Raw genomic sequence first — 24,328 nt, forward strand, 5'->3', positions numbered from 1 at the left:
ACTAGAAAGGCGAGGCTTCACCACCCATTTATCCCTCCACCTTTCAACTAGACAGAGACTGGTCTCGGCTGATAACATGTCCAAAATATGTTATGTGAGATGGTGTCTTGCCCGCTCTGCCTCTAAGGAGCACTCTGGCTGTACTTCAGTATAGATCTGTTTGTTCCTTTGGCAGTCCGTGATACTTTCCATAATTCAAATGCATCTATTCTTTGGTCTTCCTTATTCTTTGGTCTTCCTTATTTCACATGCATGTCAGGCAATTGGAAAAAATACCATGGCCTGGGTCAGCTGCACCCTAGTCCTCAAAGTAATGAACATCCTTGCTTTTCATTATTCTTTTTTTTTTTGCTTTTCAATATTCATTTTTTGTTCAAATCATTTTATTGGGGGTTCATACAACTCATCACAATCCATATACACCCATCCATTGTGTCAAGCATATTGGTACATTTTTTGCCATCATCATTCTCAAAACATTTTCTTTCTTCTTGAGCCCTTGGTATCAACTTTTTAATATTCTAAAGAGGTCTTGTGCAGCAGGTTTACTTAAAGCAATACAAGTTTTGATCGCTAGACTGTTGCTTCCGTGAACTTTGATTGTGGAGCCAAGCCAGACAAACCCTTGACAACGCCAGTCTTTTCTCCATTTATAATGATGTTAGCGATTGGTTCAGTTGTGGGGGTTTGGCTTTCTTCACATTGAGTTGTAATCCATACTGAAGGCTGCAAACCTTGATCTTCACCAGCAAGTGCTTCAAACCCTCCTGATTTGAGCAAGCCACATTGTGTTGGCGGCATGTCATGGCTGTTGACAAGCCTTCCTGCCATCGTTACTCGGCATTCTCTTCATATAGTCCAGCTTGCCTGATGATTTGCTCAGGTGGAACCCCTATACCCAGATGAAGAGAATCAGAGGGGGCAGAGATAGTAGACCTGGGAGCTGTGTGTCTCTTGCACTTCCTAAGCCCTATTTTAGATGTTCAGAATGGGGACGTGTTGGTGAAGCAGGGGAAACATTTTAGAATATAAAAGAAAATGTCTCATAATTATGTGCCTTCAGAGGAGAGAAAAAAAATCATCATCTAGAATTTCTTTGTTCAAAGGATCTGTCTCTGTGATCCTAAGAGGATTTGAAACACATTTCATCCCCACACCCTCAGGACCTTGAAGGAGTAGTTGGAGTTGTGTAGCCAGCATGTCACACTCTGGGAGATTGCTTGGCATTCTGAGATCCTCCAGCTGAAAAAAAGAAAAGATGGTATTTGGAAAAAAGCCCTGTAGCCCTTGATGAAAGGGATCCCGAATCTGCAGAAGTCCCTCGGAATCCCAGACGAGCTCTTGGGGTCACTGGGATATGTGTTCTGCACCCTTCCCCAGCCTTGTAGACTGCCAGGTGGAGAATGAGCTTGCTTTGAAGCTTGTTGCTGTCCTGGCTGTGAGCTGCTAGCTTGGGCCACCTGGAGGCCACCGAGAGAAACAGTTGCTTCTACCTAGTAGCTCGGCTGCCAACAAACAGGCATTGTGCTTTTATAATAACTTCTCTGATAGATCGTTCCCTGTCTTAGGAGTAATAATTATTATTTGCCGTATTTTCTTAAGCAAAGTGAGAATAGTGAATGGCTTTGCATGTTTGAATTGGGAATTGATCCGACACCAGCATTTCGTTCTATTGTGCAAAAACAGGTCAGACTTCACAGCAACTGACAAACCCAAAGAAGCTGGCCCTGTAAGCCAGATGTCATTTCCAAATCCCTCTGACCTCCAAGTTAACCTGACAAGTAGACTTTACCTGCTTTCCCACGAGCCTTTTTAACCTTAACTTGCCACTCGCGCAGATTTGCTGGTCCTGAATTTGCTTTCATGTTACCTGACAGTAGCTTCATAGGTGTGTGGACCTTCAATATTATCATTTAAGCTCAATTCTTTGCCTTTTGTCAAGATGTCAAGGAGCTCCCTCTCCCCCACTTCCTCCTTATACAGCGCACAAAATAGTCAAAAGTGGAAATAGAGTGGATTTTGTGTACATTGTTCAGTATTAAGTTGGTATTTTAAATAATTCTAGGGAGACTTTTTACCTGTAGTATTCCAATAGTTAAGGCATTGGGAGGGTTTTACAAAGGGCACCTTTTTAAAAAAAAGACTGGTTAATTTTCCATGTGAGATTTTTTATAATAGTCAAGTGTTGATAGACTGTCCAGCTGTGTAGTTGTAAACTCCTTGTTCAGGCTGTCATGCATCTTCAGAATGAGACTGCAGACATTGAAAAGCTGATCTCTGTCGTAATATAAGTCATCAGACATGGGCTTATCCAGCGGCCCACACACTGAACAGAAGACAGAAGCCTGATTGTAGCTAGAGCAGATGATGAGTAAGCGTGGCTTGGGGTACAGACTGGCTAAGGGGTGGTGGGGTGGGGTGAGGTGGGGGGGACAGACTCATGGAAGGCCTTTTTCAGAGGAGGCCTTTGAGGAACAGAAACCTGGTGGTCTTAACTTGGAAGTGATACTGAAATGAGGAGGTGTTAACAGGTCATCAGTGATGATCAAACCCTTTTGAATGAGACTGTAAATCCATGATCTCAGCGATGGGCTTCTGCTTCCCCGAGGCCCTGGCTGTGGCTCCTCCACAGTTACCAGCTGGTGCCTTTTTAAGACCGTTTTGGCCAGAATTGCTTGCCCTGGGGGTTGTCATCTGTGACCATTTCTTTCATTGTTTCTTCTCAAGGCGATCTCTTTGCTGCCACTTTCCTCATCAAGAACGGGGCTCTTGTCAATGCTGCTACGCTGGGCGCCCAGGAGACGCCGTTGCATCTTGTGGCCTTGTACAGTGCCAAGAAGCACACGGCGGCAGATGGCACGTCCGAGATGGCGCAGATTGCAGAGGCCCTCCTGCAAGCCGGTGCCAACCCCAACATGCAGGACAGCAAGGGCAGGTGAGCTGGGAGCAGAGACGGTGCCTTCCGCACTGCCATCCGCTCCGTTGTGGGGGAACGCATCGGCAGGCACACAGCCTCTTCATGTCCTTGGTCTAGCATTAGTCGGTCGTGTTTCTGTTGATGTCACACACATGCGTTGACCCCGAAAGGAGAGGCTGGAGGCCTTTGAAGCAAACGTGGCCATCCTGGGTCCCTGGGGCCATTGCATTTCTCAGTCTCTTCATGGCCGAAGGAACCAGGATGGCCATCCTGCAAGTAGAAACCTTGGCTAGTTGGAGAAAATTCTCTGTGTTATATCCGATTCTTCCTGTAAATACTCCCACCTCAAGCAACACTCTACCCACACACACCCCTTTTTGGTATGAATATATATAACAAAATGTGTCGTTTCGACATTTTTTTTACCTGTACACCTCACAGACATTAATTCCCTTTATCATGTTGCAACCATCAGCAGGAAACATTTCCAGAATTTTCCACCCTTAGCAGAAACTCGGTGCTCACAGGCAATGACTACCCCTTCTTTTCTCCCTTAACCCTGCAACCATTGCGAATCTTTGGTCTCTATACATCTGTGAATTCTAACTATTGTATGTAAGTGGGAGTGTGAAGGGGCTTGAAGAAACTCATGGGAATATTCCATTCTCTTTTAACCCTACTTTTTAAAAACAAACTTTGTGAAGCCCTCTCATACACAATATTTTCCCTTTTATAGCTATTTACAAAATATCTATAGATATTTCATAATATCTATAAATATTTCAGTTAAGCTTTCAACATTCGCTTCCGATGCTGCAGCTTATATCATGAATGTATTTCTTTTTATGGTTGTGCAATACTCCTTTGTATGAGAGTAAGTAAGCCTTCATTAAACGAACATAACAAAATGTGAAGCTGTTGTTTCCCAACATGTCCTCCATCTGCACATGCACACCCCTCTGAAGGCGGCACCACATCTCCATCACCCTTCCCGGAAGAGCCAACCCCACATGCTCTGGTTTGCACCACTTCTTGTCTGAAGGGGCAAGATCAGGGTGGCTGGGTGGATGGGGCACTGCAGTGTCCCAACGAGACTCTCGTAGCACAGCTCTTGCTACACTTGAAGAATGAGCAGGTGTGTTGTATATGTGGGAAGAGAATTCCCAGGCACAACTTTTTGGCCTTTTTCTCACCAATGCAGTTTTCAATTTTCATAAAACCTGTTTTCGAATCCAGGCTTGTCCTGTGTGTCCTTGGAGAAAATCTCTCAAGATTACCCATTTGGAATCCCACAAAATTGTCGCCATAACCTTCTGAGCTGACCCTCTGCTTTTACTTTTTTTTTTCTCCACACTGATACATTTATTAAAAATATGTAGCGAGAGACTAATGGCTCTGTGCTCAGATATCCTTGTGGTTCTGTGCTGACTGCCACAAAATGTAACTTAACTGTCACGGACTCTTCACAACTACATTCTAGACAAAAAGAAAAAGGTCCACAGAGATGGCGGTCAGGACAGACCTGCTACCGACACTTGTGATGGAGACATGCTGGACAATGAAGTCTGACATGATGTAATTATAGTTACGTCAGCATCCAACGAGGCCGAGGATCACAGGCAAAAGGGTGCAGTATCACCACCAGAAATCTGTCCACATTTCCCAGTTAATTTTATATAGTCAGTCAATCACCAGAAGGGAAAAAAAAAACCACTTGTTCTTGTCGAGCAGAAGGTTTAAGTCCATTCAATCCAAGAGGCTGGTATATCCTTCTGGGTCTGTTCCTCCGCAGATGGGAAGAGACCAGAACAGGTCCTTCACATCGTACGTTCTCGGGCGACCGCCTCTTCATGCACTGTCCCATTTCTGTAAGATAAACGGAGCGACTCGCAGCAGGGCCACGTAAATGAGAAAGTTCCGTGGGGAGGACATCATGTCCTTGCGCATCTTCCGTTTCGTTTCCTCAGGGTCCAGCATTGGCGCGAGGCCCTCGATCCGAAACATCGTGGCTGGGCTTCAGCGGCTCCTACTAGGGATGTAGGTGCTCCTCGGATTGCCGCCTCACGCCCCGATGTCGGCTCAGACACTTTTTTTTTTAACTTGTGAGTTGTGTATAGGGTTTACAAAGCATCAGTTTTCCACTCAACAATTTTTTTCCACTCAATTTATATTCAACAAATTAAAATCCACATGATGGCACATCACTTTTCCTGTTTTTTCCTGCATCTCTTGTGTCCACCACCACCACCACCCCCCTTTCCTAGTCCTTCAAAACTTTGCCCTTGGGTCAATGCTGCCCTTTTGATCTCAAGTGGTTGTTGACTAAGGTGCACGGACCTCTCTAATGATAGAGACCTGTCCGTAAAACCCCATAAAATGTTACAGACTTGGCTCAAAATGAAGCCAGGAGGCGGGGTGAGTTCATTCCCCGTCCTGACTAGTCACCCTAACCTCCCCAGCCTACCTTTCTGGGCAATAGTCTTGGGGTCCCTCCGTCTAGCACATGGCCTCAGAAGCTAAGGTTTTGATTGGACCTTATTTTTAAAGACCCCGTAGTGAGACTTCGATACTAACCTTACAGAGAGAGCTAGTCTGACAGCAGAGACACGCTGGGTTTGGAATAAACCTCTGCATGAACTGCAATCCATATAGCAATGCTCTTTGACCTTCCTTGCGTGTATGTCTTGTATTTTTATCTGTTCACCTGCCGTCGGACAGTTAAGCTGTTCCCACCTTTTGGTTCTTGCGATGAGTGCTCTGATAAGCACTGCTGGTCAGGGGCCTGGTTGCACTCGGTCTCCCTGTGCTTCCTGGGTGCACCTGGCAGGGGAGTGCCTGGGTTGTGTGGTCCTGGTGCATTTTAACCTCTGAGGAACCACCGACTGGCCTCCACAGTGCCAAGTGCTTTATGACTTCAGGCAGCGCCTCCTCCGCACAGATTGGCACCTTCATCGCTTGGCCCCTCACACGTCGGACCAGTTACCTGGCTTCTTGTGCTCCTGCCCAGGAACAGCCAATCCAGGGCTCCTTGTGCTTTAGAAGCGAACAGAGCAGGAGTGGGGGGCGGGGGGGTGGCTTTGAAGGGAGGGTCAGTCACCCTGGGCACCAACAAGAAGTGCAACCTCTTCCTTTTCACATCAGCTCACTCTTACGTCTTTCTGTGCTTGTTCAAAGAATAAGCGGATATGGTGTGTGAAGTGTGCTTGTTAGGAGAATGGATTTGTGTGATGAGTCAAGGGCTTAGATAAGATGCTTCTCCATTAACTCTCAGTCTCATGTAATAATTACTCTATTTCCCAAATAATTATCACCCTTGTTCCCATTGATCTCTTGATTCTTGATTTCCCCCTCCCCAATCCCTGTCCCCCCACACCCCCAGGTAGATGCTAGAGTGGGTAAGTGCCACTCTAATTGTTCACTCATAAAAGTCACTGCTGACTCATAGTGACTATATAGGACAGGGTAGAACTGCCCTTGTGGGTTTCTGAGACTGTTACTCTTTGCAGGAGTAAAGTGCCCAGTCTTTCTCCTGAGGGACAGCTGGTGGTTTTGAACTGCTGACCTTGCAGTTAGCAGCCCAACGTGTAACCACTACTCTACCAGTTCTCCAGTCATTCACTAGTGATAGGCAAACTTTAACTTTTGCTACTCATTCTGAGTTTGAGTGTAATGGCGTACAACGGAGTATACTTAAGAAGAGAGAAAATGCTCCGCATTGGTGGGAATAGGTTGGGAAAACTGGTGCACACCTGTGGTAGAAACGGGTCGCTTTGAAGAGAAGTAAGATTGTCTGCACCTTCAGCGAGGACCCAGTGCTGCGTCTCAGAGTTTCATGTCTCTTCCTCCGATCGCTTCCTGCCTTTCTGGACGCCAAGTAAACGGTAGCGCTCCATGAGTCTGTTTTCGTACTTGGATGTGTGGTCTCGGTCTTGGAAAGCCACTTGCCATGGTTGAAGGGACTTCTATCGCCCGGCTGCGGCATGGCCTCTGGATGATGACTTCTCAAGGTCCCCCACCAGGGTCGGGCCGCCCTGACTTGACCCGTCCTTCCTCTCATCCCGCAGGACGCCCTTACACTTGTCCATCACGGCTCGGAACGAACCGGTGTTCAACCAGTTGCTGCCGTGCAAACAGTACGTAGGGAGCACGGGGTAATGGGATGAAAGCCGGTGTGAGGGGGGCGGTGACTGTGGGTGAAAAAGAGTTGTTTCCGTGTTCTGTGCGTTAAGAACGGAAGCGCCAAGAAGCAGCACGTGCCCCTCGGCGCCTGGGAAGAGCGAGAATCGCGAGGTGTCCGAGGAAGGCTGTGTGTGGCTCACGCCGCTTCCTCCTTTCAGATTGGACTTGGAGCTGAAGGACCACGAGGGCAGCACGGCCCTGTGGCTTGCGGTGCAGTATATCACCGTGTCTGCCGACCACTCCGTGAACCCCTTCGAAGACGCCCCCGTCGTCAACGGAACTTCCTTCGACGAGAACAGCTTTGCAGCCCGGCTCATCCAGCGAGGCAGCAACACGGACGCGCCGGACGCGCTGACAGGTGAGCACGGGGCCCCAGCGAGATGACCCTGGCGCCGGGAAAGGGCCCGCCCACAGATGCTTTACCCAGCCTCAGACACGGATTAGCACGTGGGTCGGAGCATTGTCTGGTGCTTCACTCCGTGTGTCTGTTTCTCTTTCATGTCCTCGTTGCTGTTGTGGATCTGCACAGCACTTGGCGTCCCCCAGCGGGGCTGTGCCTACGTGTGCAGCTCAGGGGCCCTGAGCACTTTCTTCATCTGTCCCACCATCCTCGCCCTCTTCTCCTGAGCGGTTCCTCCCCCACTCACCTAAGCCCACTGCCCCCTAAGGTTCCTCCCCAGCCTTTCACGTTAGAGTGGGCAGTTTGACCCCTGGAGCAGCACGGCTTTGGGCTGTTCAGGTCCACTCAGACACTGGTTTTTCTCAAACGCACGGGTGATGCTACCCATCTCTGCAGTGAACCACGATCTCGCGGAGAAAAAACAAGAGCCCCTAGACACCCAGAACACACACCACAGGGCCCTGTAGGACGCTTCCTCCACTTGCTGTGGAGCTGCTGCTGGGAGTGCTCCCGAGAAGCAGCAGGTCATCGGCATAATGTGACGAGAAGCCGTTGAGTCACTTGACGTGGCCCCTAGATTCAGGACCACGTTCCCTGCAGCTGCCCACCATTGCAGAACACAGCCAAGGATGCCTGCAAAGCTGCCCCTGTAGCCTTTTTTAGCTCTTAAGGAAAATGCAGCCTTGTGTGGGTGCAGTAGATAACCCATATCCTGTTTGTCACTAGTAAGGCTTCTGGTCAAAGCAGGCTATTACTAGTTAATTTTGTGGGGAGTCAGAGTTGTATATGGCTTCAGACTAGGGGTTGCTACAGGGGTCGCATTCGTTGTTCAAGGATCAGCTATGGCTAGGTCTTACAAGAGCTTGGTGCTCAAGATAGACCCCCTTCTCCCCTTGAAACTACAGAATTATCTGGTTTTAAGAGGGCTTCATGGGATGAGCTCAGTTTTATGGTTTAAGATGATCTCAAGGCAGTAATCTTAGGGCTTCGTCCAGGCTCCAAGGCTCCAAAGAGTCAAGCCCACGAGAAGTTGGAGTTCAGCAGAATCTGTACATTCCTCCCATTTAGATCAGGCTTCTATAGGAGCTTTGATCAAGATTGGCCTTTATTCTAAAATATAGTAAAATCCCAGGTTGTAAATTTTCCCTCCAATGCTATGTCTCAAAAAAAACTAGCTAGACTTCATATTAGCTTCTATAAGTAGAAACATTTCCATTTATTTCCTACAGTGGGACTCAGATCTCCTCCTTCTTAAACATTATTCCCCAAAGAGCAATTGCAAACCTGGTTGATTGGTTAATAGTAATTGGTTAAGAGAAACCCTCTTTTGGTAAAGATAACTTCGAAAACAAGCATTCTGTGAGAAGAGGAGGGGCCACGTTCGACATTTGCATGCTTCGCTCGACTGTCGGGGTCCTTAATGTCTGCATCTACAATCGCTTCTCTGAGGTCGCTTGCTGGGGTTGAAATACGTGAAGAAACCCACCCTCGTGAATATATAGTTGGGAGAAGTTTGGGTGTGGGTTTTGACACGTGATTCATTTTGGCTGAGAGGCTACACCTGTCTTTCCATGATGTGGACAGCTGTCTTTGAGTTGTGGTCCCTCTCTCACCTCCCCTTGTCTGAGCTGTGAGGCGGAGCATTTCATTAGCCTTTTCAGACCATGGTGGCGATACTTCCCTGGTACTAAAACCCATCAAGGGATGGTTTCTTTAATGTAGAGCCTGAAACCTTGCCCATGAACTTCATCGATAGGACAAATAGTGGCTGACTTGAGCTGTGCGGCTCCATCAAAATGCTTGTACGTTTTGGAATCACAGTTATGCCCACTGACCTCATCGGCAACATCGTTTTAAGTCTCAAAAAGCTGCCTGGCTCACAGATAGGAACTGGAAGCACAGGGAATCCAGGACAGATGAACCCCCCAGGACCAGTGGTGAGAGTGGCGATATCAGGAGGGTGGAGGGAAGGTGAGGGAGAAAGGTGGAACAGATGACAAGGTCTACATATAATCTCCTCCCTGGGGGACAGATAGCGGAGAAGTGGGTGGGGGAGATGTCGGAAGGTGTAAGATATGACAAAATAATAATAATTTATAAATTATCAAGGTTTGGGGGGGCGGGCAGCGGGGAGGGAGGGTAAAAAAAAATGAGGAGCTGATACCAAGGGCTCAAGTAGAAAGCAGATGTTTTGAGAATGATGATGGCAACATATGTACAAATGTGCTTGACACAATGGATGTATGTATGGATTGTGATAAGAGTTGTACGAGCCCCTAATAAAATGATTTAAAAAAAAAAAAAAAAGCTGCCTGGCTTAACTGTTACAGGTAAAAGTTTTCCCAAATTTTAATGTTACCTTGGTTCCAAACTTTGCCTGTTGCTTTTCTTAAAGAGCCGGCCGTCTTGTTTGTTTCCAGGAGAATGTGCCACAAACCCCTGTTTCAGAGTTCTCTGTGGCACAGGTGCTCACACCCAGCCGCTGCATACCAAAGCCGGTCAGGAAGAGCACAGGTGCATTGTGTGAGTTGCTCTTTTCATAGAACACCATTTTTGTCAGCTCGTCGTTCTTCTAAGTAATTATGGTGAGCTTTGAAACAACCCGTTCTCAGTGGTCAAGGTTTATGATCTCAGGGAGCACCTCCCCCCACCCCCCCATATTAATCATTCTTACTGCCGAATCAAACGGTAGGTGAAACGTTTGGGGCATTTTTTTGCCTGCGTGGCAGTGAAGCAGACGAGTAGAACGCCTCCCACTCTGTGTATGGTTCAATCTAAGGCCCCTCCCCATCCGGCCCACCCGGTTTTTATGCCTTCTGTGCATTTGTCTGCACTGAAGTGGGGAAAAGCAAATGACATCCAAGGGTTATTGTGAAGTAGCTTTGCCCTCACGGCTTCCTGGGGATGCTGGGAACCTGCATGTGGAGGAGAGAACACTCTGTAACGTTCGTACATCTGTACTGCGTACCAGACGTGCATAAACCCCGGCAGGTGCGACTGAGGAGAATGAGTGGCAACAAAGGGGTCTTGAACAGCCTCGTCCCTAGCAGACGTGACGCCGATGTCAGTCTTCGTGATGCAGGGCATAGCAGTGGTGCTGCAGGGCGGGGATTCACAGGAAGAAGAACCGCATGTGCTTTAGAGCAAAGGCCGCGGGAAAAGAGATTGTTATTAAGTTGCTTTAAATTTATAAACCTGTGTTGGCTATTGATCACTATCTCACTGAGTCCCAATACATGTCTATGACAGAATGCCGGGTGTAAGAGATGGGCTATCAGGCAGGGTGCAGTATAGCACCGACAAAACACACAACATTTGACAATGGAAAGAAAGGAAGGAAAGAGAGAGAGAAGGAAGGAAGGCAAAGGCAGAAAATAGTTTTGAAGGTTTATTTCAGAGCTCCCAGGTGAAGTCGTGCTGCCCGGGAGGGACGGGAGTTCAGAGAAAGGGACGGGAGCGCGTTCTGGGCTCCTGGACAAGGTTCATGGGTCCTGAGCTCAGAGGCCCAGAGGCCCGGGAAGTCACGCTGTCCGGGCCAGATGGGGAGAGTTTTATAGCCCGGGTCTTAGGGAGGGAGTGGCTGGGGAATTTTCCATTGCGATTTTGCTGCAGAGCCAGGACGAAGCAGTGATGTTCAATGTTATCTGCAGTGGTTAGCCTCCTGCATCTGGGTTTGGAAGGTCACCAAAGGGGAGGGGGAGGTTTGGTTTTTCGCAATGTCCTTGGAGGGTTTTTCACTTGCCCAGGGTCTTTTCGCATTTGCTTGTCCACCAACTCCCGTTTCTGCCTAACACACATACACACACCCCACCCCCACTATCATGACTCCAGTTCTTTCTTACAAATCCAGCTAGACTAGAGCATGTACACGGGTACAGATAAGAGCTCTCCACACATGGAATCCAGGACTGATAAACCTCTCAGGAACAGTAATGGGAGTAATGATACCACGAGAGTAGGGGGAAGTTGGGGGGAGAAACAGTATGTTAGACAGGGTTCTCTAGAGAGATAAAACCAGATTGCTGATAATTTTATATATATATTTATAAAGATAGACATATACATAAAACACAAGAAATGAACTATTAAATTATAAACAGATAGATATATAATACAAGAAATGAACAGTTAAATTATAAAGCAGTACAAATGGCTCAGTGCAACTCACTCCCATGAGAGAGTTGTGAGACACTGGCAGTCCTTCAAGTCTTGAGGGCCGCCAGTAGTCCTCTATAGAGAGAGCTAGGCTATCCCAGCACAGGCAGCAAAACAGCAAGGCAGGTCACTAACTGTCAGCCAGGTCAGCAACTCTCAGTCCCCAGCTCAAGAGATGTAAATTTCAATTGTGTGGTCTTAAAGGGACCTCAACTTACAGCGACACAGTCCACAGGCTAGGCGTTCCACAGGTAGTGTAACCTGTAAATTGAGGCACAGAACAAGCAAGGCAGCCGCACACTGGTCAGATGATTAAAGAGCGAGAGACAAGAAAGGTAAGGCTCACCGAGCCATTCATCCCTCCGCCCCTCAATCAATCCCACTTGTGTTTATTGGCCAGGCTGGCACAATAAACTAACCATCTCAAACAGGGAACTGATCTCAATGATCAGCGTATAGCACCCTTCACCCCTGGAGGGGACGAACAGCAGAAACATGGGTGAAGGGAGACAGTGGACGGTGTAAGATATGAAAATAATCATTTATCAAGGGGTTACGAGGGTGGGAGGGTAGGGAAGGGAGGGAAAAAAGAGGAGCTGATACCAAGGGCTCAAGTAGAAAATGTTTTGAAAATGATGATGGCAATATATGTCCAAATGTGCTTGATACAGTTGATATATGGAGTGTTAAAGGAGCTGTAAGAGCCCTCAGTAAAATGATTTATTAAAGAGAAAGAAAAGACAAGAAGAAAAAAAAGGGGCTCTTTGCTGTTTATTTATGGCTTGAGTTTTAGACTCTCACAGAGCAATGTGTACCAGTTTTGCAAGTACTGGAATGTGCATCCCTTCCTGGGATGTAGCAGAGTCCCCTGTGTGTGCCCAGGCCCAGACGTGTTAATTGTGCACTTCAACACTGATGTCCCCGTAGTACCATATGTACTCGTGTATTAGCCAAGTTTTTCAGCACATTTTTAATGCAGTTTTGGTGGTAAAATTAGGTGCATCTGCTGATATTTGGGTTGGCTTATGCTCGAGTATATACGGTAATTCTTGACCTGCTGTTTCTGAGAGGTGAGAAACTGGTAGGAAAACAAAGCCATGCTTGGGCCCATTTCTTTACCTTATTACGGTTCTGGTATGTATTCAAATAATGTAGTGAGAGAACATGTGATTTTATGTTGTATTAAAAAAAATCAGTAGAAAATCCAGGCTGTGAAACACTGGTCTGAGACTCAACTCATTTTGAGAGGAAAAAGAAAAGTTTTTACTTTTTATTTCTCTCTCTCTGACAAAATCTTACTTGGCAAAAGACAATAGTGCTAAGCAAAGCATTTTTTAAACCAGGAACCAGCATATTTAGGCCCATGGGATAAAACAAGTACTTAAGGTAAGGTGACCAGATTTTAACATTGGTAAAGCGGGACACCATTGATAAAACTCATATCCTGGCAAAATAGTCATATGGCAGTCGGAAACCGTATACCCTAGCTTGTAGTGCATTCTTTCCAAAAATTGGGACTTTTTAAAAACGCCACAGGACGTGGGAAAAACTGTTAAAAATCGGGACATCTGGTCACCTTAACTTTAGAGGCATTTTCTGGTGGAACTTCAGTGCGCAGTGTCTTAAGGGGGGTCTTCAGCTGGACACGACGGTGCCCCTCGGGTTATTTGGCCCTGACTGGGCGGTTTTGATGGTGGGATAAGCCGGCATGTTACCCAACATTGTGCAGTGCACAGGGCAGCCCCCACAACAAATTCATGTCCTGCCCCACATGTCAGGAGCGTTGAGAAACCTTGTTCCAACCAGATAGGTAAGGAGACGTAACTCACCTCTGATCCCCGTGTGGCTGGTGGCAAGTTCAGGGAAGAATGAATGTCTCCTGGGGTCCGCCCAGGCTCCTCCCCGCTCTCCATGTCCACGCCCAGAGGGTCTTTGGGCTTCAGCAATACCTCCCTTGAGTGTGGGCTCTGAGGTAGGGAAGGTGGGGGAAGGGGTGCAGTGGGAAACGTGGCCTTGTTTCTGCATGAGTGGCGCAAGGACCTTGCCCGTTGTCTTCTAGGAAATTGCCTACTACAGCGAGCAGCAGGGGCAGGAAACGAGGCGGCAGCTCTATTCCTGGCCTCCAATGGGGCCCACGTCAACCACAGGAACAAGTGGGTGAGTGCGATGGTGGCTGGGGAGCCGTTGGTTTGCGGATGGAATGCCCGTGCTACAGGGTGGGAAACATGGGACTGATTATTTCAGCTTTCTTCATAATAATGCATTCAATGTTTACAAAACACATAGGGAAACAGATTCTCCTATCTATCCCCAAATTGAACTGGTTGATCGATTCATTCAGCATTTCCTGGCAGCAGTTGTATATCAGGTCCTAAACTGATATATTGTGGGCGTTAGAGTCTAATTTAAAAGAATATATATATATGTGTGTGTGTGTGTGTATATATATATGTATTAATGTCTTATACTTCATAGTCTAGTAATTGCATTTGAAGAGGATGAAGCATATATCCCCAAACCGTAACCAGATATACCATAAGAACAACTTAACAATACAGTTCCTGAGTTTGCACCACAGGCTGACGGGGGAGGTTCTGTGTTGTGCTGTGGTGAAAACACAGCCTCTTGGGTTGGGCATATCTGGGTTTACCAGTTTCCCCAACCCCTCCTTGTGTGGTCTGAGGCAAGTGACTTAACCTTTCTGATAGTAAGTTTCTTCATCTGTCAAATGGAGTTCATATTAATTTTGAGGGTGGTTGTGGTTAAGATGAAAATAAATTAAATAAAAAATAAAAAAAAACAAAACAAAAAAACCCACAAAATAAATAAATTAATTAATTAAATATGAGCGGCTGTCAAAAGTTCATGGAGAAAATCCCATGTCTTCATGAACTTTTCCAAGTCCCCTCATGGATCAGTGCTTATTGTAAGCATATCTGGGATATGGGAAATACTAAAAGCTATGTTTTTACTTCACTGTTTTCAGCCTGGGAGAATGAGTTCATTGTTAAGATCACACTGGTTTTATTTTCACTCTCTGTGCGCGGAGCTCTCAGGACACTGGGCCTTAGCTCTCATGGTGGACCCAGAGGCCTTCCTGTTGTTAGGGCTGGAGAGACATGCTGCACATGTATGACTCCCTCTTCTAGCGCAGGGGAAGGTTCTGAGAGGCTAAGTGGCTCATAAATACCCAGAGCGAGTCTTTAGACCAAGGCCCAGCAGGTACAACTTTACCCTCGCCCCACAATCCTGGGCAATAGCCCTGGCTGGCTGACTCAGCAGGTACCTTGTTGAGGTCCAGGATAGAGCCAGATGGAAAACACCCAGATAGGCAAGGAGCTGCCTGGCCCTGTGTTCGGACTGAAAGGGACAGGTGTCGGAGTGATAGCAGAATTGGAGTCACTAGGATGGACCTGCTTCCAGCAGTCAGAAGCAAGTGCAAGAGAAGTGGAAACCACTGTGCTCTATTTTTTAAGTGCAAGACGGGGCTGGCCCAGAGTGGTGTGAGTCTAAGCATCAGGCAGGGCGGTCCAGCAGACGTGGGTGAATGGATGCAAACACAGGGCGGGAGACTCGGGGTGGAAGCTCCGGCTCAGCACCCTCTGAGGGAATGTGTAGGGAGAAGAGCTGGAGCCGGAGACAGCTGGGAGGAGGAAGATATGCTTGTGAGGACTCACCACAGCTACCACACAGCCCTGGTGGGTGGGGGCTGCCTGTGGGAGGCAGGGCAAGGAGTAAAGAGACTCCGTTACCTTCGTAGAAGTGCTCGAAGCTGGAATACACAGAGTCAGCAAGAACAGGTGTAATTTAAAGGTGCAGGTTACAAAGTGCAGTGGAAAGAGTTGTGTTTCAAGGGAAGGGGCCGTGCTGGTTAACATGAGCCCTGGGCTCCTTAGTGGCTGGCCTGGAGCTCTGGGAAGAGCAAGGTGCAGGGCTGTGTGAGAAGTGTGTCCCCACTTGTTGGGGTAAGCAGCAAACAAAACAAATACACACACACGGACACAGGCATATACACATGTGCCTAGGTCTCTGCGCATGCTTGTCCATGAATGGTCTGCACCCGAGAGGAACGTGAAACTGGTGGTAAGGGCTCTTTTGGGGGGAGGGTGTTGGAGCCTGGTGTGAGAGTGGACTTTCCATCTTGTACCTTTTGAATATGGAATCTGTGTCTGTCATACCAGTGAAATGTTTCTAATTAAAAGGGGTGGGCAGGGAAGGAGGTCTTGATGGGTGTTCAAGCTGAGGTTGAGTTGAGCTGGTCGAGGGCCCAGGGTTGGGCAGGGGGTTGCTGATGGGGAGTTGGAGAGAAGGGATGGCCCCGTAGTCACCCTACTCACCTTGGGTCATGGTGCTGAGGCTTCCTGCTGCTGGCAGCGTTTGTTTAAGTGATTCTTGGTCCTTTAAATACATATATGTATGTACATATATGAATATATACGTATATACATACACACGTGTATACATACATACATACGTATATACATCCCGTTGGCCCTGGGATGTCGCAAAGGAACTAAGGATGGCGATCAGGCTAGACAGGAAGAGGGGCAGTGGGAATGAGAGCCCCAGAGCCCAGCTGGGGACAGGATGAGCCACAGGCAGGGCTGGCCCTGGAGAAGGGGACTGCAGCCCGGAAGTACTCAGACACAGACCGTTTGTTTCCTGCTCAGGGAGAGACCCCACTGCACACAGCCTGCCGGCACGGTCTGGCCAACCTCACTGCAGAGCTCCTCCAGCAAGGTGCCAACCCAAACCTGCAGACGGAGGAGGCGCTGCCTTTGCCGAAGGAGGCGGCCAGCTCGGCAGCCAGTGTCTATCTGCAGACGCCCCTGCACGTGGCCATTGCGAACAACCACCCAGATGTGGTGTCCGTCATCCTGGAGCAGAAGGGTAGGTGGCAGGGAATTCCCGTCTGGCTGCTCCGGTCGCAGCCTGCCATTACGAGTAGTCGAGTATAGAGTTGTTGCCTCTTCCAGCGGCTACTTACATACCAGTTTCTTACGAGTCCTTTCTGAGCTGATTAGGGACGCCTGTTCAGGGCATTGTTTTAACTCTTCTTTTAAGTAATCAGGCAGGAGCCCTGGTGGCAGAGTGGTTACAAGTTGAGCTGCAATCCGTAGAGTTAGCAGTTTGAAACCACCAGCTGCTCCTCAGGAAAAAGACGGTGCTTTCTACTCCCATAGAGAGTTACGATCGTGGAGGTGCACAGGGCACTTCTGCCCTGTCCGACAGAATTACTGGGGACTGGCATCGCTCGATGGTAATGAGTTGGTTTGCGTCTGAGTAATCAAGCACTTTATGTGTATTTCATAGAGAAGTCTACTTAAGTGAAGATTTGCTGGTTTACGTGTTCAATAGCTGTGCTTTCCCCATAAGCTTTGCTCCAAAATGGTAGATTTCTGAGCTTCTACAATGCACAAGATTGATCATCTCCCAAATGGTTATATATCCTAGCCCGCCAGGGTAAAACTGAGCTCCTGTTCTCTTGAATGCTTTCAAAGTGAACCCTGGGAAGGCGCGAAGCCAAGTACTGTTTTTCTTTTTAAATTTTAGCCAATGCTCTTCATGCCACCAACAACTTACAGATTATTCCGGACTTCAGCCTTAAGGATTCCTGGGACCAGACTGTCCTGGGCCTGGCATTATGGACTGGTAAGGCTAGACCACAGGGGGCTGTTGCTGTCTACGTAGACCAGGTGGTTAGGAGGAGGGTGGCTGGGGGCAAGGGGAAGAGTGTGTGTGTGTGTGTGGGGGGGAGTGTGTGTGTGTGTGTGTCTCCAGTGGACAGCTGCTGGCTTTGAGAAGGCAAGGTGTGTGCTTCCAGTGAGATGTTGAGGAAGTGGGAAAGCCGAGGAGGCACTTCTCAGCGCCTGTTCGTCTCCCAGGCATGCACACGATCGCAGCCCAGCTCCTGGGCTCCGGGGCTTCCATCAATGACACCATGTCGGACGGGCAGACCTTGCTGCACATGGCCATACAGCGGCAGGACAGCAAGAGCGCGCTCTTCCTCCTGGAGCACCAGGCGGACATCAACGTCAGGTAGGCATGGCGCCGCCTGCCCGCTCTCATGCCAGGTCACGTGGATGGGCAGTCTTGTCATCATTCCTTACTACCCAAAGAAGCAGCGGCGGCACCGAGGGCAGGCGCCGGTGCCGTGTCCTCAGGGCATCTCGTCAGTGGACTCCTGCCTCGGGGCAGCACATGGCGCTTGTCTGAAGCTCTCTACCCTGCACAGAGCTCAGTAGGAAGGACAGTCCCTAATCGGTTCAATAGGAGTTTCATAAGAACATTCTAATAAATAAGTCGGGGTTGGGGGTGAGTTCTCTGTGTGATTGTATTTCCCCCACGGAACCTGTCATTACCTCCTGTGTTAAGTGACTGGTGGGTGACGGGCTTTGTCAAGGGAGCGATTGGGTTGGCATCCTGCTGAAGTGCTATGACAAGCTGCTGTCTGCCTGTCAGATGTCAGCCACGTCGGTCAGTTCCTTCCGTCTGCCAGAAGGAGATCTTTTTCCTAAGCTGGGGGGACAGATGCTTTTGCCGGGTTTAATCTCTGCGAAAGGACACCCTGAAGGTGCGGTGTGTACAAGGGTAGCCTGGAGTGCCCAAGAGGGCACCCTTTGTTTTCCATCTCCAGCTACCAACACTGGCTTTGGTTTGGTATGCGTGCCCACCCAGCAGGACTCGGGATGGGGAGACAGCCCTCCAGCTGGCCATCAGAAATCAGCTTCCACTCGTAGTGGACGCCATATGCACCCGGGGAGCTGACATGTCCGTGCCGGATGAGAAGGGGAATCCCCCACTGTGGCTGGCGTTGGCAAATAATCTGGAGGACATCGCGTCCACTCTGGTGAGATCTGCTTGACTGTAGTCTCGGCGTACACATGGGCGTGTTGTGTGGCAGTGCTGCATTTCGTTCTGATGTAGCAACCACGAGACGGGCAAGAGATCCACCTGGAACAAACTGGGCCCACGAGGAGCAGTTGAAAGTCATGTGAAAGGAGCTTGTAGTTAGCTTGTACCTCCGGTTGTCTTTGTCAAGAAAACCTCTAAGACCATGTGAACATGAGTTTTCACGACCGTAGATCAGAAGAACTAGATAATGCCAAACTACCAACTGCTGTGAAAGGGGTTGGTTTAGAAGGTTCTAGATAGGGTGGGTGGAAAAGGTGGAACAAAACTCAATCAAAAAAGACAGTAGGCTTACTGGTTGGACAGAGACTGGTGGGTCTCAGAGATTATGGCGTTTAGTCTCCCTTCAGGGCTGAAACTGAACTAGCCCCGTGACTCCATGTTCAGCCAGTGTTCAGGGTACACACAGTGACACTGGTGAGGTGCACACATCTGAGGATAACGGACCATCTGAGACCCAAGGACAGAGTTCAGGGAGGAAGTGGAGTACGTGTGCCCCACTGAGGGGGATTGCCGTGAAGGAGATGAAGCACAAATGCATTCAAATGAGCGAGTGGAAACTGGAGGTGCTCTGTACTTACGTCTTCACCCGATCCACCTGACAAAGTCGGAACCAAGGGCACGGGAGCTTGGGGGCCGTGTGTCCAAGACGCCAGGGGCGTGAGGCATTTCTTCACGAGTCTTCTCCCTCACGGGGTAATGTGATGTAAGGCCTCAGCCTTCAGGTTTGTGTCCAGGCCCTCACGGTGGGGGTAAACCTGGGAGTCCTCATTTCACTTTCTGGGGGACCTTCAGTGTAACCTCGAGGCATTTTGCTCCTGGGAGTTTTACCGGCTTACTCTTGAGATTACTTGTTAATTAGAGGTGTGTGATACTGGGACTTCATGGGTTCATGTGCACACGTGCAAGTGCAGTCTCTGTCCCTTCTAGAACACAGCTCTGGAGGTCGCTAATGAAATACGTACTACATCTTATTTCTATCTCCCAGCTCTTCCCAAAGGACTTAGTACAACCACCTGCCGAGAGCCGATTTAATCAGTGTTTGTAAAACTAATGAAGGGCACAGATGAAAGTAACGATTAGCTCGTTAGCCACTGTCTAGCTTGAGAATGGATCTAATGCATGCAGAGACTCATGGTAAGGACTTCCCTGGGCCAGGCAGAGCTTGTGAGTGAGTGACCGGTGTTCTTTTGCAGGTCAGACATGGCTGCGATGCCACATGTTGGGGCCCGGGGCCTGGTGGGTGCCTGCAGACCCTCCTGCACAGAGCCATCGATGAGAACAACCAGGCCACCACCTGCTTCCTCATTCGCAGGTCTGAGGAGCCCCAGTATCTCCCTGCAACTGTTGTTACGATTATTGTTTTCTCCTCTTGGTCCCCTTCCCCCCCCCAGTCTTGACCTGCCCCTAGCTGCCATGATTTTCATGGAGAAGACAATTGGAGGTCACTGTTCTGTCACCTCAGGTTGGCAGAGAGCCGGGCTTGCTGCGGAGGGCAGGGTCTCCAGTGCCTGGATCAAAGACACTAAAATCCAAACCAGCCTCCTGCACTGAGAGTGGGTGCCCCACCCAGTCACAGCAGACCAGTTCACACCTGGAAGCCAGAGGCTGGGGCGCGGGGAGACCAGCTGGTCTCCTTGGGGATAGCTGCAGTGTGCAGTGAGGCAGAGTGGATCAGGGAACCTGTAGAGCAGTGCTCCTCAATCTTTGAATGATGCCGAAGCCCTGGGAAGCTTTGAACAATGCCACGCCCAGGCTGGCCCAAAGACCAACTAGGCGTGGAACCCAGCCAGGCTCTAGTGCTGGAGGACCAGGGCCGAGGAGAGCAGCCCCTGGCAGCAGCCTTTGGGTGGGTGGGGCTTTAGGAGGGTTGCTGCTGTGCATTCCGCAGAGGGCCAAGGCCAGGGGGAGGCACAACTCCCGAAACCTGACTTCCCCGCCTTACAGTGGCTGCGATGTGAACAGCCCCCGGAAACCAGGTGCCAACGGAGAAGGAGAAGAAGAAGCGAGAGCTGGGCAGACCCCCCTGCATTTGGCAGCCTCCTGGGGACTGGAAGAGACCGTACAGTGCCTTCTGGAGTTTGGTGCCAATGTAAATGCCCAGGTAGGTGGAGGTGCTCTTTTTTGGAGAGGAGGCCACCTCAGAAGTTGGACAAGCTTCTTTTACAAGAAGGAAACTTGCAGGCTCCCGCGCTGGCCTTGACTTGCCCTTGATCTGGCCTAGCTGTGACTTTCTCTCGAGTCAGACAACTGAGGCAGCTTAACGAGTTCAGGCTCCGCCGTCCCTTCCTCAGGCCGTTGTCTCCATTCCCTCTTGGAGAGGGAGTCCCCTCGCAAGTTTGTGTTTGTCCCCAGCTGAGTGCTGTTTAGGGAAATCTCCCAGGATTTCAGTTAGCATGTGCCTTGATGCTGTTCAACATTGTAGCATGTGACTACAGAGCGGTCGAACATAGAGCTGAGCCTGAAGGCTGACATTCTAACAAATGTGTTTATGCTGTGCCCCCACTGGACATGGTGGGGAGTGGCTGTCAGTCCCCTCTGTGGTTTGACCTCATTAAAGGTGGATGTCGAGCATGGAAAAATAGTCCGGTGGACTAGTTGTAGAACATCAGAGATTGGTAGAACTAGCCAATGCCTGGCCACCACTGCTGTGCACGGGACCGTGTTAGAAGGTCACTGGATAGAGTCAGCGAAATATGTAGAAAACTCAAAATCTCAGAATAGACGAGGCTTACCGGCCTGCTCTATGGCCCCCTAGTCACCCACTGGGTCTGAATCGACTCACCCCAGTGACTCAGTGCTCAGCCTATGGTGGGCCACAGGGTGAACTCCCACCAGGGAGCTGTGCACTCCTTAGAGCGGTCCCCATGTGGGGGCAGAAGGGCAGCGCTGGCCCAGCTGCAGGAGGCAGGATGGGAGACCAGGTGGAGGAGGAGGAGGAGGGAGAAAGACGCGCAGAAAGCAAGCAGGACACGCGCTCTTATATTGTGGAGATTGCAGTCAGTAACGTGTTGAATGGAAAACGGACTTGCTCTGTAAACCTTCGCCCAGTTCCCATTAAAAAAGAAAAGAAAACGCTAATGTCACACATGTGGCTGTTGATTCCCTTAGCTAACTCTGAGACAACTCTGTTGTCCCCCCACCCCCATCTCTCAATTGGACATTGAAATCGTGCCTGGTCCCGCCCAATAGGATGCAGAAGGGAGAACGCCAGTCCACGTGGCCATCAGCAGCCAACACAATGTCATCATTCAACTGCTGATTTCACACCCGGACATCCACTTGAGTGTCCGAGACAGACAAGGGCTGACCCCTTTTGCCTGCGCCATGACGTACAAGAACAACAAGGCGGCCGAGGCCATTCTGAAGCGAGAGCCTGGAGCTGCTGAGCAGGTGAGCGCCCGGCACCCTGCTTAACCTCCATGCCAACCCGTCACCAGCTCAACGGGCCTCCCCCTTCCGTGGAGGTCACTGTTGGCCCTGGTGGCAGCGTCGCGGTGACACATTGGGCAGTGCTAATCACAAGGTCAGCATTTAGAAACCACCAGCCGCTCTGTGAGAAAGACGAGGCTTTCTACTCCCATAAATAGTTACAGCCGCAGGAACTCTCGGGCAGTTCTACTCTGTCCTGTAGGTTCACTGTGGGTTGGCATCCCTGCTGGTCGGCCCTGGGTTTGACTGGTGCTTTGAGATGTCTGGTTGGTGTTAGTTGGGATTCAGCTGCCCCACCACCTGATAACGTGACCCCCTTGGACTAAGGAAAGAGGTTGCTTGCTAGGCCCAGGAACACAAACTGTGCTGCGTACAGTGAAGTTTAGTCTTTGCTTTTGTTTGGTTGCTTAATTGCCCTAACAGTGAAGGTCTTAAAATTTTTTAAGTTGAACTTGAAGAGCTTGTGTGTGGTGCTGGGGCACCTTCCCGAGCGTTGTAGAGGAGCCCATGCTGTGATTGTTCAGCATAGCGGGCACCGTGGGCCTTGCTGAGGTTCTTCCCCTCCCGGTCACTGGTTGCTCTGCAGCCCTGAGCTTGGGGCAGGGGGGTGGGGGGGTGCCGAGGGCATTAACACTGACCCAAACTCAGAGCATGAAATTAGTCCAATAGAAAGAAACTTGCTACGGATCCTGAATCCAACCAGCACTTGGGATACCGCCAAGGTTTCTGAGTGGCACAGGGGGGACTTGAGGCCTGCATGCAGTGGAATTGGCACGGTGGGCCCATGAGTGCCTGGTGCAGGGGGGACCCCACACTCCCTCAGATTGTGTCAGGTGCTCCCGAATGGAGAGCGGCTTCCTCTCCACCCGCCGTGATATGGAAGAGGATGCTGTCGGTGGATTCTCGAGCAGCTTTTGTGGGTGTGTGAGAGGGTGGTATGTGTGATGGTGTCCCCCTCACACTCGGGACGACTGGAACCCCCAGTGTGTCTGGCCTGATTGGAGCAGCCTTCTGGCAGGTTTCCATCACAGACGTAGGCTGTCTCTCTCATCCGTGCCTCGGCAGCAGAGGCCACTTGCTGAAGCCAGAAATGCGCTATGCTGGACTGCTCGGGGGCAGCTGTCGACATGGCTCCAGGACTAGGGTGCTGGGTGCTGGGTGTGGCCAGAGCAAGGCTGGTCTGCACACTCTCGCCAATGTCCGAGTGCCCGCCCTCCCCTGTGCTTCTGGGCTTTCAGAAGTCCAGTTTCTGCCGGCCAGCCCAGGCCCGGGTGCTTGCTCCCTCCCCCAACCATTGAGACTGGGATGGGGGGTCATAATGACCTCCTCCCTGGCCCACAGCTACTCAACTGGCACTCTTACAAGAAAACCCCCCAAACCCACTGCCATCAGTTTGGTTCCGACTCCTAGCAGCCTATGTAGGATTTTGGAGACTTAAATCTTCAGGGGAGCAGACAGCCTCATCTTTCTCCCATGGAGTAGCTGCAGGGTTTGAACCACAAACCTTGCATAACAGCCCAACGCCTAACACACAGTGCCACAAGGGCTCAGGCGGACTCTTCCAGGGAGCCTGCTAATATTCTGATTTCCACTTACGGCCGTAGGTGGATAACAAGGGCCGGAATTTTCTCCACGTGGCAGTTCAGAACTCTGACATTGAAAGTGTCCTGTTCCTGATCAGTGTCCAGGCTAATGTGAATTCCAGAGTCCAGGACTCTTCCAAGCTGACACCACTGCACCTCGCTGTCCAAGCCGGCTCCGAGATTATCGTCCGCAACTTGGTAAGTGGTGGAGGCGCCAGCCGGTGCTGCCACGGCCATCTTCATTCTGGAGCAGACCGAGGGAGGTGGGGGCGCCGCTTACCTTTTCAAAGGAGGGCATTTCGGATCAGAGAATGCTTGGTCCCCACGGTTATCAGCCGGTCGGTTGTGTAGCTACCAGTTTGAACCGTTTCCATTTACCCAAAAGCCGGCTCTCTGCTGTGCGCACAGTGCTGCCCTGGCAGCGGGGACATGTGAGCAGAGGTGTCGAGGACGAGACGTAGGTGTTGTCAGAAGAAGCCTTTAGCTGGTGGCCTTGCAGTAGCGAGTAGTAAGTTGGAGATGTGGCGCAGAGGTGGGGGGAGAGACCCAGTTGTGGGGGGGTGTTTCAGACCCAGGACTGGGTGCACCCTTTTCCTCAGGAGTGGAGAAACCATGGTACATGTCGGGGTCAGAGAGCCTGGGCCTGAGCAAAGAGCCTACCTTTCAGTTCAGGCCCATGGGACACGCAACCAGCTTGACCAAGGCTTGGTTTTCTATTTACTCGTTTGTTTTTTCCGACCAGCCTTCGGT

The 24,328-nt window shown here is 49.9% G+C and overlaps 2 protein-coding genes across 5 annotated transcripts in view; one reads left to right on the forward strand and one right to left on the reverse strand.

Annotated features, from left to right (window-relative positions):
* Window positions 1-24,328, forward strand: part of ANKFY1 (ankyrin repeat and FYVE domain containing 1) — an 86,933-nt gene that overhangs the window by 53,207 nt on the left and 9,398 nt on the right. For 3 of the 4 annotated variants that reach the window (XM_004716157.2, XM_045293358.1, XM_045293359.1), the window contains 12 exons: window positions 2,728-2,935; window positions 6,982-7,050; window positions 7,255-7,454; window positions 13,711-13,808; window positions 16,322-16,541; window positions 17,205-17,303; window positions 17,537-17,690; window positions 18,330-18,501; window positions 19,760-19,878; window positions 20,511-20,667; window positions 21,756-21,956; window positions 23,600-23,776. In XM_004716157.2, coding sequence (XP_004716214.1) covers window positions 2,728-2,935; window positions 6,982-7,050; window positions 7,255-7,454; window positions 13,711-13,808; window positions 16,322-16,541; window positions 17,205-17,303; window positions 17,537-17,690; window positions 18,330-18,501; window positions 19,760-19,878; window positions 20,511-20,667; window positions 21,756-21,956; window positions 23,600-23,776 — 1,874 coding nt within the window. The remainder of the gene's footprint in view (window positions 1-2,727; window positions 2,936-6,981; window positions 7,051-7,254; window positions 7,455-13,710; window positions 13,809-16,321; window positions 16,542-17,204; window positions 17,304-17,536; window positions 17,691-18,329; window positions 18,502-19,759; window positions 19,879-20,510; window positions 20,668-21,755; window positions 21,957-23,599; window positions 23,777-24,328) is intronic. The other variant, XM_045293357.1, reaches the window with a different exon arrangement.
* Window positions 4,766-4,921, reverse strand: LOC115870569 (mitochondrial import receptor subunit TOM5 homolog). Its single transcript, XM_045293288.1, has one exon. It carries the CDS (start codon window positions 4,919-4,921, stop codon window positions 4,766-4,768), a length of 156 nt encoding a protein of 51 aa, XP_045149223.1.

Source organism: Echinops telfairi, unplaced genomic scaffold, assembly GCF_000313985.2.
Source record: "Echinops telfairi isolate 266 unplaced genomic scaffold, ASM31398v2 ScPeMD7_2010;HRSCAF=2546, whole genome shotgun sequence".
Classification (NCBI taxonomy): Eukaryota; Metazoa; Chordata; class Mammalia; order Afrosoricida; family Tenrecidae; genus Echinops; species Echinops telfairi.